The 18,468-nt window shown below is 55.3% G+C and overlaps 1 protein-coding gene across 3 annotated transcripts in view; it reads left to right on the top strand.

Annotated features, from left to right (window-relative positions):
• Window positions 1-2,297: 2,297 nt before the first annotated feature.
• TET3 (tet methylcytosine dioxygenase 3) overlaps window positions 2,298-18,468 on the top strand; it is a 90,089-nt gene continuing 73,918 nt past the window's right edge. Inside the window, exons 1-2 of one of the 3 annotated variants that reach the window (XM_054593553.1) lie at window positions 2,298-2,600; window positions 16,764-16,820. In XM_054593553.1, coding sequence (XP_054449528.1) covers window positions 2,298-2,600; window positions 16,764-16,820 — 360 coding nt within the window. Of the gene's footprint in view, window positions 2,601-16,420; window positions 16,445-16,763; window positions 16,821-17,454; window positions 17,514-18,468 lie in introns of those variants that run through there. The other 2 variants (XM_054593554.1, XM_054593555.1) reach the window with 2 other exon arrangements.

The following is an 18,468-nucleotide window of genomic DNA, read 5'->3' as shown; positions in this document are numbered from 1 at the left end:
CCTCGGTTACCCTCCGCGACGCGCCCGTTCCCCCTCCTCTGAGAGGCAGGGCGGGGGTATCGGATTAGTCTTTGTTTTCGACGCGAAAGAGCCGAGCGCCGCGCGGGGGAGGCTCGCGATGGCAGGGTTCTGGGGTCCGCCTGGGCAAGGCGCTCGGCCGTGACCCCCGCGAAGGTGCCCCACAGCCGGCCCGCGCGGCCCCTGTCCCCGGGTACCCTCTCTTTGCCGGCCAGGCTGACTCGGTACGCAAACGCGCGATGTCCCCCATTGTCCTGCGTCGAAATGAGCGAGCAGCAGTCGGGGGCGGGGGGTCAGTCGGGTCGGGAGCTCAGGGCTCCCGAAGGTGCCAGGGTCATCCCAGACCGCTCGGGCCCGCAGGGAGTGGCAGGAAGTGGGGACCTCGGGCCGGCTCGGAGAGGGCCTAGGCTGGGAGGTCTGCTTGCCCCACCCCGTACGGCCCATTTCGCCTGCCGGGGCTGCAGAAGCACCGGAGAGCGGGGGCGGCCACCCAACGGGGGTGGCCGGGTCTAGGAAGGGTCGACCGCGGGGGTGGGGAGATTCTGCAGGTGCAGAGGCGCGGCAGCAGGGGACCCTGCCCCCACCCGCTGGTGGGTAACCCGCTCCATCCCCTCCCCCTCCACGGGAACTGCCCCCTTCGCGCAGCCCCAGGCCCGGCTGAGGGGGCTGCGGCGAGGCCGGCGGGGCTCTGCGGGGCCGCACGTGCGCGCCCTCCCGGGCGGGGGAGTCCCCGGGCGAGCACGTGCCGCGGCGCGCGGGGGGCGGGGAGTCCCGCGGACGCCTTCATTGCTGCTGCTGCTGCCGCCGCGGCCGCCGCTGCCTCTTCCTTCCTCCTGAACCGTCCCCTCCTCGGCCTGGGCGGGGGGCTCCGCGCGCTGAGCTCGGCTGGGCCAGGCGCTCTAGGAGGCGGGCGCCCCAGGCGGCGGCGGCGGCCGCGACGGTGGTGGCAGCAGCGCGGGCCGGGAAACTTTGCCCCTTTGTGCGCTCCGCCCCGGAGGCGGCGGGCAGGTCGGTGTAGTCGGTGCCTTTCCGGCTCCGGGGTGGGGGAGGGGCGGCGGGGAGGCGTGAGGGGCCCAGCCCCGGGGGAGGGGACGGCCCGGGGGCCGGCCATTGGGGGGGGCCGCTACTTTGTTGCGGGGGACGGGGCGGGAGTGCCACGGGTCACAGAGTGGCGGAGCCGGGCGGGGGCGGCGGGGCGGGGGCTGCGGAGCCGCCGGAGCCGAGCGGCCGAGGCCCCAGAACAAAGGAGCCAGAGCGGCGGCGCGCGCGCGGCCCGGGCCGAGCTGGAGCGCGCCCCCCTCCTTGCGTCCCCCTCCCCGCGCCCCCTTGGTTGAGCGGGCCGTCCTCCCCAGTCTGGCCCGCGGGCGGGGGTGGGGGGCGCGGTCGGGCGGCCAGCGAGGGCTACCCTAGGCGCGACCCCCCTCCTGGCCGTTTCCGTGCCGGGGGCGCCTGGGGCGCCCGGGCAGCCCCGCCGAGCGCAGCTCTCATCAAACTTTATTTTGAAAGCTCTGCTCCGTTGGGGAGGCCCCAGCGACCTCCAGTGAGGGGGCGTGTGTGGGAATTTGGGTGAAACTCTTCCAGGCCCGTGGGGGTGGGACAGAGGGCAACTTTCTCATAAGTCCCCTTGACCACCTTCACTTCATCGTTTAAGTCCACTTAACAACCCATTAGGCCTTCAGCCTCCTCCCTCAGGCAGGGAGTGGGTGCTACGGGGCACTGCCAGGGGTTCTGGACAGAACTTCATTGAACAAGCCCTCTCTCTTCCCCCATTTTTCTCTTTTCCCAGAAGCAGGAAGAGGTTAACACGTGAAGGTTGTCCCTGAGCCCTGAGTGATGCGCTTCCCCTTTCTGTCTCTTTCAGGCAGCATTGCCTTCATCATCCTGACCTGGGAGGAGAAATATCAGGAGAAACTCCTCACCCTGCTCTGTCCCCATCACACACCTGCTCACCTCATGCCTGGGTACAGGGTGGGTGAGGGTGAAGAGCCCACCCAGTCAAGATGACCCCTCCTCTGGGTACTGCTGCTGCTGTCCTCCCCCAGACCCTGGGCCCCAGCAAGTGGGAGAGTGGCCCCCAACTGAGCCCTATCAGACTGCTGCAGAGGAGGTGAAGAGGGGTTGAGAAGAAGTGCCCACCCCAGAGACTGGAACTACTTGCCTTCACCTTGTAGACTCTTGACTGTTTTAGGAAAGAAGGACCTGTCGGTGGCCTTTGTAGCAGGCAGGAAGCTAGACTGTGGCTCAGCCCTGGCACCTATGCCCCCACTTCTGGCCGCGTCATGAGCCAGTTTCAGGTGCCCCTGGCAGTCCAGCCGGACCTGCCAGGCCTTTATGACTTCCCTCAGGGCCAGGTAATGGTAGGGGGCTTCCAGGAGTCTGGGCTCCCAGTGGCTGGGAGCGAACCTCAACTCCGAGGGGGTGGAGATGGGCGAAAGAAACGAAAACGGTGTGGTACTTGTGAGCCCTGCCGGCGGCTGGAGAACTGTGGGGCTTGCACCAGTTGTACCAACCGCCGCACACACCAAATCTGCAAACTGCGCAAGTGTGAGGTGCTGAAGAAGAAAGTGGGGCTTCTCAAGGAGGTAAGCTGGCCCGTGCTTGGCTGCCCCACCTCTTTCTTGAGGGTGCTGTAGTCCCAGGGGTCTTGTTAAAGACGGCTAAGCCCGCTCACTCATTCTGAGCCTCTTGGTCCAACTTCGAGTGTTAGTGTCATTGGAAGCTGCCTTGGGCTCCTTTGCCAGGCTGATGACTTATAATAGAGTAACTGGGTCGCAGAGGACTCTGAGCTAGCACCCTCATCTCTGATGTCGGCATTTGTCCCTGGACGGTGATGTCGAGTTTTATCTCTAGAAATTTCTTGTCCTGCTGGAAGCCTTAGATGTATTTCAGTGTCATACCAATGCTTGGGCGATGTGGGAAGCGATGGTGTCAGGTAAGGGATGGAGGTTGATGGCGTTTGGAAAGAAAAATTTGCAGTGGTTTTATGCTGCCCTGAGGGGGTGGGATATTTCTTTGCAGAACCCTTTTCCTGGGTACCATCGTTTTTCTCAGAAAAACAGCAGGAGAGCCAGTTGAAACTGCTTGGGAATTAAATGAGAAACCCAAGATTTGGGTTCTCCTACTAAGTACTTTCTGAAGTCAAAGACTGTTTATCTCTGTGTTTCAGGACCTGGCTCAGTTCCTTGGTGTGTCAGAAGCACTCAGATACTAATTGAATGAATGAATGATGTGCTTTTGAGAGACTGTCAACCTCAGGGAGGAGTACTCCCTTTATTTAGAGTAGTGGGGTAGAAGGAGGGAAGGAGGAGTTGGGATGAGATCAAAGGAGGGACGTGAAGAGGCGCTGACCCTGCACTGGCCATCTTTCCCTTCCGCGAGGTTGGTGGCAGCCGCGACAGCGGAGAGTTGGCAGAAGCAGGGACGAGCGAAGTTCAGCAGCTCTGGAGGCACGGTGTAGCGGCTGAGGTCGCTCCAGGCAGTGGAATTGCTGCTGGACAGAGACGGAGGCCTGCGCTGTCTGTGGGGCTCCTTGGCTCTGCCACTGATTTGTCCAGGGGATTAGAAGACGGGGCCCTCTCTCTGCGCCTGTCTTCTCTCTGGGGAAATGGAGGGGTTGTGTTTGATGGTTTTTGAAGCCCTTTTCAGCTGTGAGCCCCTGTGCCTCTGAGGGCTAGGGCACCTGTGGCTTTGATGGACTTGGTGGCTGGTGCTCAGGTTTTCTTGACCGCTGGGTGCAGAGCTGTGCCATGGGCTTGGTGTGGCTGTGGTCCTGTGGCTAGACAGAATGATCCAAGTGTTGGGGGGAGGCAAGTGGGTGTTGCCAGGATGTTTCTGCCCCGTCTCACCTTCTCATGTCCACTCCAAGTGGAAGTAGCACATCATGGTCTGGGGATCACAGACTCGGTGCCCTATTTCCCAGCCTCTGGTTAAAGCAGACATCTGGATCACATTTGCAGCTCCCACCCCAACTTGGGAGAAGCGTACAGACCCTTTCTGTTGCTCGTGTTTGGGGGAGGGGTGGTTGTCATCCCGCTGGACCAGTGCCTCGTGGGTTGTTGCTGACAGGGGGATGGTGTCAGCGGTGAGTTTTGCTCCTGGGCATGGAATTCTGGTGTTTTGGGGTGAAGAGAACCTGCCCGGTCTAGTTTGTAAAGCTGCGTTCCTTTGCTTCCTTCCTTCCAGCATTCACCCCCTTCTCCACCCGTTGTCTCATTCCATTCCTCCCGTAATCAAACCTGAAGGGTAGAGGGCTGAGCTTTCTAAGCCTGGATGTCCCTGGAACCACTGGCCCCTGTGAACCAGGTTTAAGCGCCTCTTTCGACAGCGATGAGGCAGACCTGAGTGAAAGGGGCTGGAGCGAGGCCAGGGTCCTGTCATCCTGTGTGTGAGCTGCCGGCTTGGGCCGCTGGGTGGTCGTGGTTAAGATACCTGGGATCTGTGTTGGCTGGGGCTTAGAGACAACCCTGCTGAGCGAAGTCTGCATGGCTGCGGACCTTGCCATGGTCGGCTGCTCCCCCGGCCCCCAGGGTCAGGGAAAGTGCGGCCGGCGGCTTGCAGGATCCCGGGACAGAAGGTCCACATGATGGCCCATGACAGTGCCTATCAGTTTCTGGAGAAATAATGGAAAGGAGACAATGGAGTGAGCTTTTTCTTAAAGCTAATTTTCTATGACTAAAAGAGGATTGCTTTGTTTTAATACTAGCTCCTTTCTATTCCTTAATGTTTAAAATGTGCTCTTTTTAAAAAATTGGCCTTATTGGCGTGACATTGGTTTCTTTTATGAAATGAAGGTGTTGATAGAAAGTTGATCTTTTTTTGTTAAAAGACACCTTAGCAAAGTACAAAAGGATACCTAGTATCTGACTCCCTAATTTTTTTTTATCAGTCCGAGAAGGCTGAAAACATGGGAACCACTGTCCAGGCTAGTTGCGTTGAACGATGCCCCTCTAGCAGTGCTGACGTGCCTGGAGGCTCTGCCACGGCGAAGGAGCTCCATAATCAGTGTGTGCCGGCCCCCATTAGATCTCAGCAGCCTTGGAGCAGGGAACAAGTCTCGGGTTTGGGGAAGTTGGGGAAGGAGGAGATGCATTCCTGGCACCTGAGTTTTCTTTGGTTTTGGCTTAGGAATAGAACTTTAGAACTTGGCCCTGACTCTTCAAATGGAACAAGACACAGGAGTCTCTTAGGAATCAGACCATGTCCCTGCATCCTTGCTCCCTGGTATTTCCCTTCTGGGCACCCTTTCCTTCCTTCCAGCCTGTCTCCACCTCCCCCGGCTTCCTTCGAGCTATCTGTTGACAGCTGCTCTGTATCATCCTGTACGCAGCTCAGTATTATCTTGGGTTTCCCGGCTTCCTTCTCTGCTCCTCGCTCTTTTCCCTGTGGGGGAGGGGAGGTGTGGCGGTGCTGTGGAGCCCCTCTACTCAGGAGGGAATTTCAGCATTTTAAGGCTGGAGACAGCTCCCAGAGTGGGCCCTCCCACCAGAGGCAGGTGCCTACTTCTCTGGGTCCTAAAGTGCAGTAACACCTGAAGGGGTTCATGCCTATACCATAGTCTTCCTTCTTAGTTCCAGGAAGTACTTAGATCCTGGGTTGATGCCTGAGGCTGTTTGACCGCCACATTCTTTTTACCTGAGTGGTGGCTTGTGACACAGGACAGCTGATCTGAAAAGTCCAATTAGGTGGGGGTGGAGACACAGTGGTCTCAGGACCTGAAGCCAGCTGTGTGCTGCTCACGCTCCTGAGTGTCAGGTTTCTCATTTGTCAGATGCGGTAACCCTTTTTTTTTGCAGGGTTGCTGTGAGAATTGAGATCAAGTATGCATAATGTCTGACACATAGTAGGTAATCAGTGCATGGTGACAGAACATTCATAGAGCATCTAGAAAAGAATGAATCTTTATGCATAAACAGTTGTTCATTAGTGAGCCTCTGGGTTGTAATTGTAAAGATGCAATTCCAATTAAATGTTTATCTCAAGACATTTCCTAACATGGTCATATAAGAATTGTGGGGCCAGGTAGAAGGAGGGAGGAGTTTGCCAGCCTCTCTGCTGGGGAGGAGGCTGCACACCAGGAACAAGGAGCACTCTAGTCCTGGGCCTGACTGAAAAGTTGCTCATGGGCAAGGAAAGTGAACGCCCTGATAGAGTGGGAGAAAAGCCCTTTGTGGAGGGTGGGGGGAACTGTACTGGAAGATGTATGCACAAGAGTGGAAGCATGACTGAGAATGTTATCAGTGACAATGGAAAGAAATCGGAATATATATGGTGTGAGACACTGCCTGACCCTCAGCCAAGTGGCTGAAACAGCACTGTGTGCCAGTTTTGAGACAAGATACCTTGGAACTAGGGATCTCTCAACAATATCAGAGCAGCTGGTGGATTCTTGCCTCGTCTGACGTTAGATCTGTCTTCCTGAAGATAGAGGCTGTGAGGAGGGATTCTTTCAGTCAACAAGGGGAGAATTGATGGGTGAAGTCGAAGTGCTGAGACTTTAGGGAAAGGGACCCCATCTTCGCGGTGGTGAGGCGAGCGAGAAGGCTGAGCAAGGAGAGGTGTTTACCATAGACTTTACACAATTGTTCTTCATATTGTTTTTCAAAAAAGTTTGTAACCCCATGGCCACAGACTCTAAAAGGGAAGTTAGCTGGAGGGCTAAGATTGCTCTTTAAAAGGGAAATGCTGAAGGAACAGTCCTGAATGGTGTCCTGAGGAGGAAGGTGGTGGGAGGGGGGGAGAGCCGAACTGGCTGTGTGCCGCATGGCTGCTGCATGCTCCTCGTGCGGAAAGGGGTGCGTGACACCGAAGGCAGATTCAAGAGTGGCCTGACCGCTTACGAGGAGTGTCAGGAACTCCAGTGACCAGATGTGCTGAGGCTGGTGGAAAATACTCAAGACAATAAAAGCCTTTTATTACTCCCAGCAAGAACGAGAAGGAAGGGGTAGGCTTACAACTTCAGGGAGCAGAACCAATGAATGATACAGAGAGAGTAGCCATTGGGTCCCTGTCGTGTTACAGGTATAACGGGAAAGAGCTGAATGAAGCGTGTGTGGTTAGGAAAGCAGAGCCAGCTGTCTGCCTGAGTCTGAGTGTCTGTGGGGTGACGTCTTTATGAATTTTGATGATTGAAAGGGGCTAAAATACCAGAGCCAGGCTAAAAGTTCGGTTTTTTTGAAGAGATTTTGAAAGCTATAAATTACAAGTTTGATGTCAATTTTTGATAGCTCTAGACCAGAGTGTAAAAAAGGTGATCTGTGAAGCTTTAAAAAGGCAGGTGGTGTGCTTTGGGAGTCCCTGTGTTTTTTTTGCAAAGCAGCCCAGTCAGCATAACATCTGCATTTCTGCAGATAAATGGGGGTATCTCCTGCTAGCTTCTTGGACAGATCAGAGGGCCAGTTTTTTATTTAAAGTCATCTTGAAGAGATGGCACTGGTGTAACTGCCCTGGTTCAATCTTTCCTTTCCTCCTTTCCCCTTCCCTCCCCTCCCCTCCCCCCCTCCCCCCTCCCCTTCCCTTCCCTTCTTGGAGAGAGGAAGGGAGGGGGAGAGAGAGAAACATCGATTTATTGTTCCTCTTATTTCTGCATTCATTGGTTGATACTTGTATGTTTCCTTGGTGTTTCAGGATGATGCTCTAACCAACTGAGCTACCCGGTCAGGGCACCTTGGTTCTATTTCTTTTTTCCCACATGTATTTATTTTATTTATTTTTTCAAATTTATTTATTTGTTTCAATCTTCTTATCGACCACGTGGACCAGGGATTCCACATAGGAATCACCTGGGATCCACCCCTCCCCATCTGATTTAATTGGTCTGGGGTGCACCCAAGTGGGCTGGGGCTCCCAGGGGTACCTACTGCGTAGTGAGAGTGGAAGTCCTCTGATGCAGATGAGAGTTGAGGTGACAGGCACCTGCCTGGACTCTTCTGCACACTGCTTACCTGAGTCTTGGGGCTCCTGAATGGTTCACACCCATACTCCCACCTTGTTAGTCAGTGGAGTAGCAGCAGTGACATCACTTGGCCTCGGCTTAGGCCTTGTGAGCCAGACTCTCCACTTTCACCAGACTCCTAGGTGGTCTGTATGTCCACGAGCGCTTGAGGAGCTAGAGACTGGAGGCAGGGAGGGGGCCTGGAGAAGAGGACAGAAATAAGTCTTAACGAACAAGTGAAAGACCTCCACTTGCCCAGAGGGTTAAGGAGGATGACCCAGCCCATTTCTTCACTCTGCAGGCCAGGGAGACCAGAACCTCTTGAGATTTATAGCAGGTTTTTTGCTCTTCAGGAGTCCATTTTCTGCTAGTTTAGTGAGTTACCAATTAAACTCTTTAGGAACCTGTGTGTGTTCTGAAAATAGTCAGGAAAGGGCTCTCAGACGCCTGCTGCTCAGTAGCCTGACTCAGGACATTGGAGGCCCCTGAGAAGGTAGTAGCTGATGGTGGTTGGGAAGAGGAAGGGAGTGTTCACAGATTCTTGGGACTCAAGGAAGGACCTGGGGACTTATGCCGCTGAAGGCACGTGTGCCTTCCTCCTAAAACGTAGGTAGGGAATAGGTGTGTTAGGTCTGTGGGTAGGTAGGGTGGCGGGGGTGCAGGTGTGAAGCTGAATAATAGATCAAGGGGTGAAGGAGACTGGGGCCATCTGGGATAGTGGGCCCCAACGAAACTTGATGGACTTTAATTAGGATAAATCCAAAGTTGAGTACTTGCTTTAAAAAAGAGAAGAAATAAATGCGAATGCTGCCTTTCTAGCAGGTGGGAAGAGCTGAAACTCTAAAAAGAATGTTGATGGCCTGTATTGAGGAGATCTGTCAAAGTGGTCACATGAGAGACAGTTGAAGGAAACCAGCCTGTTCAGCTTGGAAATGGGTAGAGGACTGTAGGCAAAGGCACCCCTTGAGTGGAAGAAAGAGTCAATTCCGTTATGTAGAGGAGTGTGCAGAACAATTTTTAGTGGGTGGACGTTATAACCAGGCACACTGAACCTCATGCTAGAAAATAGAATTGTCTAACATTCGTAGCTGTTCCAAAACTGAAGAGCAAGCCGTCAGCGGTGCTGTGTTTCCTGTTTCTCGGTAGAGGCTGGGTGCTGACTGGCAGGGATGTCATGAGGACATCCTCTGTTGGGTGGAGGCTTCCACACTTGGTGCCTCTTGCTAAAACTATGTAAAGTATAATATCAAGGCTATTTTCACAGTCCTCAGATAACTACATTGCAGGAGAAACATGTCCTTTAGACCATAAAGTTTTTGTCAGGTTCTAGACAATCTTATACACATACCTGATCTCAGACCTACGTGGGAAGAGAATCTGTAAACTTTCTGAAAACCTCAGCCAAATGGTGTGAGTGTGCAGGGGAATCTTTTCTCAGGGAAAAGGGCCCATGATTTTCAGTAGATTCTCAAGAGTATTCATGACCTTTCCAAATATAACAAGCATGTTCTACCTGAGCTGCCCGGTATGGTAGCCATTAGCCACATGTGGCTATATAAGTTCAAAATAATTAATCCCTAACTGTTGGTGGGGCATTGTCCTGCACAGTGAAAAATCACCAGGTCTGTTCCCATTCGGGGCACATGCCTAGGTTGCAGGTTCGGTCCTGAGTTGGGGTGCGCACGAGAAGCAACCGGTCAGTGTTTCTCTCTCTCTCATGTTTCTCTCCCTTTCTTTCTCCCTTCTTTCTCCTTCCTTTCCCCTCTCTAAAAAAAATAAGTAAATACATTCAAATTAATTCAAATTAAGTAAAATTAAAGTCAGTAACTGCGTCGCATTAGCTGCCTTTCAGGTGCTCGAAGTGGCTTGTGAGTTGAGTGTGCAGATAACATTTCTGGGTTGGGGAAATAACTGTCCTGGTTGCCTGCTCTCAGGATATTTTGGGTTGCTATCCCTGTCCCCACCCCAAGGTAAGTGGTGAGGGGTTGGGAGGGGACAGTGGTTTCCTTGGTTCTAACCCACAGTGAAGTTCATTGCTTCTCCTTGGGCATGGCTATGTTTTAATTATCTGCTGTGGGGAAAGAATAGCAAGAGAAGTGAGGCGTGGCTCTCCACCCAACGGCTCTCTCCAAAGCTCCCTGGCGGAAAGTGGCCTCTCCCACCCACAGGCTTGACCAGAAGCCCTGGTGAAGCTAGACCAAGTTTACTTTTGGCCCCAAACTTAACCTCTGCACAGACCCTTGGGCATCACCTCTGTGCCTTGGGCCTCTTATTCTAGAAGGTAGTGAGATGTCCGGGGGAGTTGGAAGACCAGATCTGGGGTCTCAGGAATTGTCACTAACTCCCCACTTAGCTCTCCATCGCTTCTTTCAGCTCTTTTGTGCATTGAGGGCAGGACACTCAGGGAGGGACCTTCTCACCTACCTGGAGCCCTGCTGCAGTCCAGCTGCTGTTCTGGGGAGAGTCCTTGAAGGTTGCAGTGGCTGCTGCCGGAGTGTCTGCAGGAACACCTGGAGGGCACACGCCCCTGTGTAGCCTCATCTCCTGTTATTTGCATAAGAAATCTGATAACCTAAGTTTTTATTAGTCACTGAGGGAGGGGAAAAAAGAAAGCCACAACCCAGTGGGGGGGTGACTGGCTGGAGACCAGGTGCCTGCAGGTTTGGGGGTTGTCCGCATGCTTCAGGTTGCACGAGCTCTGTTCCTGCGCTGCTTGCTCTCACCCATACAAGCGCCAACCCCATCGTGCCCCATGTTCCCGCACCCAGCCCAGAGCTTTTGTGGGCAGACTAATGCTCCTCCCACTACTGGCAAAGCAGTAATTTCTAGATTCTCCAAACGGAGGGGAAGTTACATTGGGTAGAGTCATTTGCAGGCATTTGCCAGGCTGCATGTGCCTGGTAGTTTCTCACTTCTCCCAAATACCACCAGGAAGCCTCAGGAAAGGGTGCGGAAATGCTGGGTCCAAACCAAGTAACAAGGTACTGGACTAGAGTCTGTTCTACTTCTAAGCCAGTCCTTGTGGGGAGGACATCAGGTGACCCTCTCGTCTCATTTTTTTTTTTCCGTCTTACTTTTTATTGATTGTTGTGCCCTTCACGAGCAAGCTCTGGGTGCCCCAGCTCCCTCGTGGATGCTGAGAATGACCCTGGAGCCCTAGAAGAGAGAGGGATGGCAGGCTCTCCCTGTGAGGGCTGGGTCCTGTCTGCACTGTGTTCCCGTTCAGAACAGGGTGCCATCGGGAGGAGGAGAGCTGGTGCTAGGAGGACAGGGAGGAGACACATCTTCCTGGAATGTTTTCTCCGTCCCAGGACCTACAGTATCCCCGGAATGTGCTGGGGAGGGCAGCTCCTCTCTCTGGCGTTGCTCCAGTTTCCCAAGGCAGGACGTCATCTGCTTTAACTTGTAGACCCGTGAGTTGCTTTCCCAGCCTCATTCAGCAAGTCTCGCCTGGGACTGGCTGTGTGCAAGGCTGTGGCGGAGCCTGAGCTATGGGTAAAGAGGAGGCAGCATGTATTCTGTCCCTAATGAGCTTTCAGTCTGTGGAGGGAGATGAGCGTGGAAACAAATAATTACAGTGCAGTCTGGTAGGGCTACAAGGGAGGGATGCCTTGAGGGCAGAGACCAGGCTTTAGTCATCTTCGGGCCCAGAGAGCCCGGTGGGAAAGCGAAGGGACATGTTTTAAGAATTTCGGTATAGCGATACGTGAAGGACGTGGTGGGGGGTAGGAGGGTGGGAAGGGAGGGACTTCCAGGAGGAGGAAGGCATGTCCTCTGAGCCTGAGGTGTGTAGAAATGCTACCCAAATGCTTGAATGCTCGGTCACTGGTGGCAGGGGTATGGAAGAACGCAGGTTACAGGGGGCTGCCTGCAGGTATCCCTGGATCCTTCAGGTGGAAGGTAAGAAGACTCTCTCTGTTAATTCCTCTCAGAAGTTGTGAAGAGGCTGCTCCCAGGTTTCTAAACCATTCAGCCTTCCCATCCTGCCTCTCAAGGTCCCGTGTCACTTACTTGATGCCTTTTGGAACATTTGGTGGAACATTTGGTGGTCCTGGGCTGTTGAATGTGGGGTGGGGAGGCCCTAATGAGGTTCAAAAACCGTAAGACCTCACAAGCGTCTAGGAGGGTATGGCAGTACCGACAGGGCCACAGCTGCCGCCTGTGAGCCTGCGGGGCCGGGTGCGTCCTGCCTGTTGGCGCTGAGGCGCACAGGCGAGGCTGCTGGCTGGCTCCGACTCTGTTTCCGCGGACATTCCTGGGTGCCTGCGTTCAGACGGGCTCCGCGGTATCTCCAGGGAGGAACACCTTTTCTTTTACCGCTGCTGCCACTCCTCTGCTTCCTCCTCCTCATCTTCCTCCCTGAGATTGCTGTTGACACAGACTTCCGCTGCCAAAGCTAATTGTGAGGCCTGATCAGTGAATGAAGGCAAAGGCAGTTCCCATGACAACCGCAGAGAGTTTCAAATATAAGGGATGATGTGTGTGATGGGCTGCAATTACTTGGGTGGAAATTGATGCGTGGACACCAGGGACTTCAAACATAGGATCTGAAGGTGGAGGGGGTGTTGGGTTTCTTTGGCAGGATCCTTTGTGTGATGAAGAAGGAAGGGAAAGAGGTCACAGGCTTCCCCCACAGTCGATTCCAAGTGCCTTCAGTGTGGGAATGTTGGGCAAAACCCCGTAGGGGCTTTGGAAAGGCACGTCTCTGGCCATTCTGGTTGCAGAGGCAGGACACCAGAGAGACAAATAGCAATTCCAAGTGTCAAATAAGAAACATTAGAAGTGCTGTCGGCTGGCAGAGGACTGCAGTAACTCGAGAAGGCTTCCTGGAGGAAGTGGGCTTGAACTGAGCTTTGAAGTAAAGCTTTGTGGGGAGTGACCTCGTTCAGGACACAGCCATGGCCAGGGAAGAGAAGTCCATCTACCCGCTGCCAACTCCGGAAGAGGTAGGTTGCCATGAACGTCATAGGGCCACACAGAGCAGCACGGACTGAATAGCTACGAGTGAGGGGACAGCGAGAACCCCACTCATTTTCTAGCTGTGTGACCTTGAGCAAGATGCTTAGCCTCTCTGTATCTTGATTTCTCCATCTGTAAAATGGGCTTGAATAATTCCTATCTCATTGGTTTGTTTTGAGGGTTAAATGAGATGGGGTACATTTTACTCCAAATACAGGGTCTGGCATGGGGTTGTTGCTTGGTCTGTGTCTGAATGTGTTCCATTCCCTCGTCTTTATATATCTGCATAGGTTCAGGCCTGTGGGTATCTGTGTCCTTGAGGTCCTCAGTGTTGGGGTATTTTGTGTGTTTGAGAGGGAGTGAATTTATTCGCCTCTCCCGGTGGTGAGGGCTGTGGCCCCATTCCTCCTGTGGATAGTGCAGTGGGGACCAGGGGTCCGGATGGAAGGTGTGTAGGCACCCTCGGCCCCCACACAGAAGGGTCCCACACACCTCTGGGTCAGTCACTGTGAAGGCTTAAAAGTAGAAAGAGGAGCAGATAGAGACGGGACAGGGTTGGGTGTGGAGAGTGGCCCCAGCATGCACCTCGGTGACTCCTTGGAGCCCTGGCATTCCAGATGCCCCCGAAAAGGCAGGGTGCCAGGGGTGGGACAGTGACAGTGCAGGTGGGACTCCTCAGGGACCATGGGCTCCCCGTAGGGTATCTGCAGGGGGGTAGGCCAGGGACTGTGGTTGAGGTAGGGCTGAGCTATCGGGGTGGGGGTTGGTGAAGCGGCACGTCAGGGTGGCTCCCGTAGGTTGGTAAGGAAGATGTGGGCTGAGGTGAACAAGCTGCGACTCAGCTCTAGTTCAGTTGTGCCAGGTCCTCACCTCCCAGGAGAAGAGGTGTCTCTCTGATTCCTGGGGACCTGAGGGAAAGCTGACCAGGAAAGTGGCCGCTGTATTGCCCAACCCCCTGCCTCTCCTCCCTCCTTGCGTAGAAACTCGGCTCAGCACATTCCAGCTCTGTGCAGAGCCTAGTAACGTGGGGAAGACAGGGCCCCCGCCCACGTGGGGAAGACTGCCGTGTAAATAAATAACTGAACTTGGTTGTGATTGGTGCTCTGGAAGAGGCCCTGCACTGCTCCGCTCAGGCCCTGGGAGAAGTAGGTGATGCTCACAGGGGCTGGATGCGCTGTCGAGCGGCAGAGGGAGGTAACCTTCGGAGGAAGCGTTGCTCCTTGCACTACCTTAGGGGAGGGGTTGGGGGACCCAGGCAAGGAACAGTATCTCCAAGTTTCCGATACTATTCTCAGACCCATAGCTTAAAGGTAAGTGGGTGAGTTCAAGTGACCCCATCCCTCTTTGCGTTTCCCTGGGCTTCGAGAGCTGGGAGGAGAAAGGCCTGGATTGGAATTCTTGCCTACTGCTCAACAGCTGTGTGTTATGTGGGCATATGATCAACATCTATCTCTAAGTCCTTTTCCCCAGAAGAGACAAGGTTGTGTGTGGAGTAATTCAAATGAGATGCTCCTACTGACATGGTTGGCACAGAGCCTGGTACATAGCAGGGGCTTGATAAACTGTGGCAGCCGCAGCAGCAACAGTATTAATTGTACTGTCCAAGTGGTGGTAGTTGCTCTGATCCAGCAGCCGACCCTGCGGTGGGTGGGTGGGGCCAGGGTTTTTGGGACCAGGATAAAGGAGGGACTTTGTTTGGCCTGGCAGAGGTAAGGGCCAAGGGGCGCAGAAGCCCATTTTTTTCCTATCTTGAGCCATTCCTCAGGACACCGCTCCTTGCCCTGCATGTCACCTGTCCTAGAGGGGAGCCTAGCAGTGCTGCCCTTTGTCCCAGGGGTGGTGAAGGTGTGGGCCCAGCACCTCCTGGAATCCCCTCACCAGAGGTGAGCTTCACTGCCTCTCCTCGGGCATCTTATCCCGGCTGAGTTGCCCTTTGGGGCCCCAGGGTGGGGCAGCTATTGGGCATCTGCAGTGGAGCTGGTAGCAGAGCACATCACTGACACAGGCTGTCACACATCCTGACTTGCTCTGACTCACTTCTCTCTCGTGTCAGCTTCTTCATCTGTGAAACGAGAAGTAGCCCCGAATGAGTTCTCCCACAAACTAAGAGCGATGGTCGCAAGCAGCACTTAACCCCGTGCAGGCGGTGCGCTGCATTTCTCCACAGAACCTTCACATCTGTGTATGAGGTCACTGCTCTTTGTAGTTTCGTTTTACAGATGAGCAGAGTGAGGCTCAGGTGCCAGCACCAGGGCCCTGCATCTAAGTTGGGGAGGAGCCAGGAGCACAACCAGACATGTGAGGACCAGAGTCTGTGACATCCCCTTCCTGGGAGGTGGAGGCTCGGGGTGTTTGGCCACAAGGAGGGCATGGGGTAGAGCAGGATGTGCCAGGGATGCCAGGAATTAAATCCAGGAGGGGAATACCGGGCCTTCCTCACCCCACTCTGTTCTGCCCTCCAGTGTCCTGGGCGTTGCCTCTTTCAAAGGCTCAGAGCCAGGAAACTGGAGGCTGGAGCTCTTGGGGTCTGGACCCACCTTCCATCCTTAGCTTTTCCCAGGGATGGGAAGCCCTGATGCTTGTTGGGGTGGGGGCTCCTATGGCCCTGGTCAGAGAAGAGAGAGCATCAGGAAGGGGGTGTTGGGGGGGGTGGTGAGGCTATCTCGGGGTGGGGTATGCTCAGGCAGGGATGAGTTATCCCTGGGTGAGGCGTGGGTGAGTTCGTGTGGGGGTGGGGCGAGGCTGGCTTGGTGAGGCTTTGAGCCATAGGCAGTGTGGGCTTTCAGGAAGTCTATTTTCTGAGGTGGGAGCTGGAGGGAGGGAGGAGTAGGGCTGCATATGGTTAAAACCCTAGTCTTCAGAGCCAGACAGACCTGGCTTGGAGTCCCAGATCTGCTGTTTTCTGGCTGTGTCACCTTGGGTAAGTTACTTTGCTTGGCTTGCCTTGTTTCCTCATCTGCAAAATGGGGTAAAGAAAGGGTCCTATAGCCAAGGCTTTATTTTTTTCTTTGAAGATTGCCGGGGCTGTTGCTCCTCACGCCCTGAGACCGCTGGCACATGGTGAGGTTGGTGTCCTGGAGTGGTTAGACAGTGGTGGGCAGGGAAATCCCACCAGCGGCTGCTGGACCCCAGGCGTGGTCTGTCACTTGACTCTGGAGTTGCAGAGGACGCCTCTGGCATTACCTTCTGGGTCCCCTAGTCGGAGGAGACGGGGTGCCCGGGGATCCCCCGCCTGCCTGGGGCCGGCAGTGGGCCTGGGCCGCAGCCGCGCGCAGCCGACGCGGCCCGAGGCACCCTCAGCTGCGCCCCCGCCTCCCGGCTGGGCAGGTCCAGCCTCCGGCCGCCCTGCCCCCGCCCGGCCGGCCTCGGGGATTGGCTGGTGAGCGCGCCGCCCCCTGCACACCAGCCTCGCCGGCGGCAGGGAGGGGAGCCAAGCCGGCAGCTGGCCGCCGCCTCCTCTGCAGTGCCTCCCTCCGTGCGCTCCGGCGGGGATAATGGGAGGCCCGCCGGCCCATGCACCAGAGGAGGCCGGCCGAGGTAGAGCGCGCGTAGGGCAGGGAGGGACAGGCTAGCCCGGACGCAGGAGGAGGGGCAATGGCCTTCTGGATCTTGGGAGGGTGGAAAAAGGGAGAAATGAAAACAAAAACACACTGGAAGGCGAATGAGCCCCTTCACCGCGCGTCTGGGCGGCAGCTGGAGGCAGGAAGATGGTCCCCGTTGTCCTTTCTTTCCGAAGAGGCCCCCTCCCTCCCATCCTCCCTCTTCCCCTGCAGCGGTGCTGGAGGGTGCAGCAGAAGGACTTCGGTTCTCTCCTGCTGTCAGCCTGGCTCATCAGTTTCTCTGGCCTCTTTTGCAGGTGGAAATAAAGGCTGGTGAAGGAGCCGGGCCGTGGGGACAAGGGGCTGCTGTCAAGGTACCTTGTGCGTGCTTGTGTGTGTGTGTGTGTGAGAGAGAGAGAGACAGAGAAAGAGAGAGAGAGAGAGACAGACAGAAGGAAAAAAAGAGGGAGGGGGGGAGAGAGAGAGAGAGAGAGAGAGAGGTGGGGGTGAAATGTCTGACTGGATTGGATAAAAATAAAGGGTCTCCTCGGGTGATCCCTTAATCTCCCACTGTGTGTAGCAGCAGCTGAGGGGGAGGGGTGGCGGGGGTGTGGGCGGCCAATGAATTCTCAGGCCTGTGTGGGTTTTGTTTGGATTCTTTTTGCTTTCTCAGCTGGATGGTTTGGGTGCAGTTGGGACTGGATTTGTTGAACTGTGTGTCTGTGTGTTTTTTAAGACATGCAACCCACTCCCCACCCTTGCCCCTGGAAATCTCTCGAGAATGTCCCTGGCACTGTTGGTTTGCTTCCAATCTGCAGAAATCCCTGGGTGGGGAGGGGTGGGGGTAGAGGGGAGGGTAAATTGCGCTCCTGAGTCTGAAGCTGATAGGGTGTCATTAGTCATGCTGCTGTCACCATGGAGATGGCTGGAGGGGAGAGGAGGTGGTGGGGGTGAGGATATTTTGGGTAGGGTGGGGGCTGATGCAACATCATGACTGAGAATCTGGCAGGCAGCTGCTGTTACTCTGTGGCTTGGTGTCTGGGGAAGCAGGAAGGGAATGTTACCAGGTGAGTGGGAAGCGGAGAAGGGGCACTGAGCTGCTTCTCCATGCGGTTGTCTGAAGGTCAGGGCTGGGGTATTTGGGATAGGGCAGGGTCTGGGGGGGTATCAGCCCCTACTAGGAAACGCAGGTTTTCCTCCCAGGTTGACAAGGACCAGGATCAGTAGGTTTCCTTGGGCTTGGCCCCTGTTTTCAGGGCTGGGGACCCTCTGTGATTTTGGGATTACTCAGCAGTATCCTCTGCTGGTCCAGGGCAGAGAAAACAAAGCAGGAGACAGCTCCATGGGGCTGGGCTGTCTAGTTCCAAGCAGAGAGGCTGGGGAAGGCTGGGGACAGGTGGGCAGGGGCAGGACCAGATGGGACTTATCTTAGGAGGGAGGGAGCCCATTCTAGCCCATCTCGGCCCCACCCTCCCCTTGGGCCCCTGGAGCCTGTAGGGAGCTGGGGGAATCTGGTTGCTTCGGGAGCAGGTGGATGAGCTGCTCCTGTCCCCAGACGCTCCTCCGCCTGCTTCCTGGGAAAGCTGTGGGAGGCTCTGTGAGGTGCTGGAAGTCGCACTTTGCCACCTCACTGCCTGGGTGGGGACACTGGCAAGGAGGGGCTCTGCTTCCCTACGTGGGATGGGGGCTCCTGGGCGAGGCAGCAGGGTAGATCAGAAGCTAGGGTGGTTCCTTGGCCTCCTTCCAAGGAACTTGAGGCAAGGAAGTAGTTGGGGGAGGGCAAAAATGTTGCTTCTGGAGCAGCTTCTGGGGTAAAGAGAAGAGCCAGGCGGCATTGGCTTCCCTGGGGAGCTAGGCATGCCTTGCTGAGGCTGGGAGAAGTGGGCGGTCACCTGGGACCAGACCGTGAGAGGCCCCTGAGGCACGCAGAGGGTGGTTGACACTGGCGATGCTGTGGGTGGGGAGGAGAAAGCTGTGAGCTCACTCCACATGCTCTTCTCGGAGCAGAACCCCCAAGTTCCA

The sequence above is a fragment of the Pteronotus mesoamericanus genome, unplaced genomic scaffold (assembly GCF_021234165.1).
Source record: "Pteronotus mesoamericanus isolate MK-2021 breed Mesoamerican mustached bat unplaced genomic scaffold, CSHL_Meso_final scaffold_45, whole genome shotgun sequence".
In the NCBI taxonomy this organism is placed as follows: Eukaryota; Metazoa; Chordata; class Mammalia; order Chiroptera; family Mormoopidae; genus Pteronotus; species Pteronotus mesoamericanus.
The sequence above is the reverse complement of the archived record's forward strand: the minus strand, read 5'-3'. Positions and strand labels throughout refer to the sequence as shown.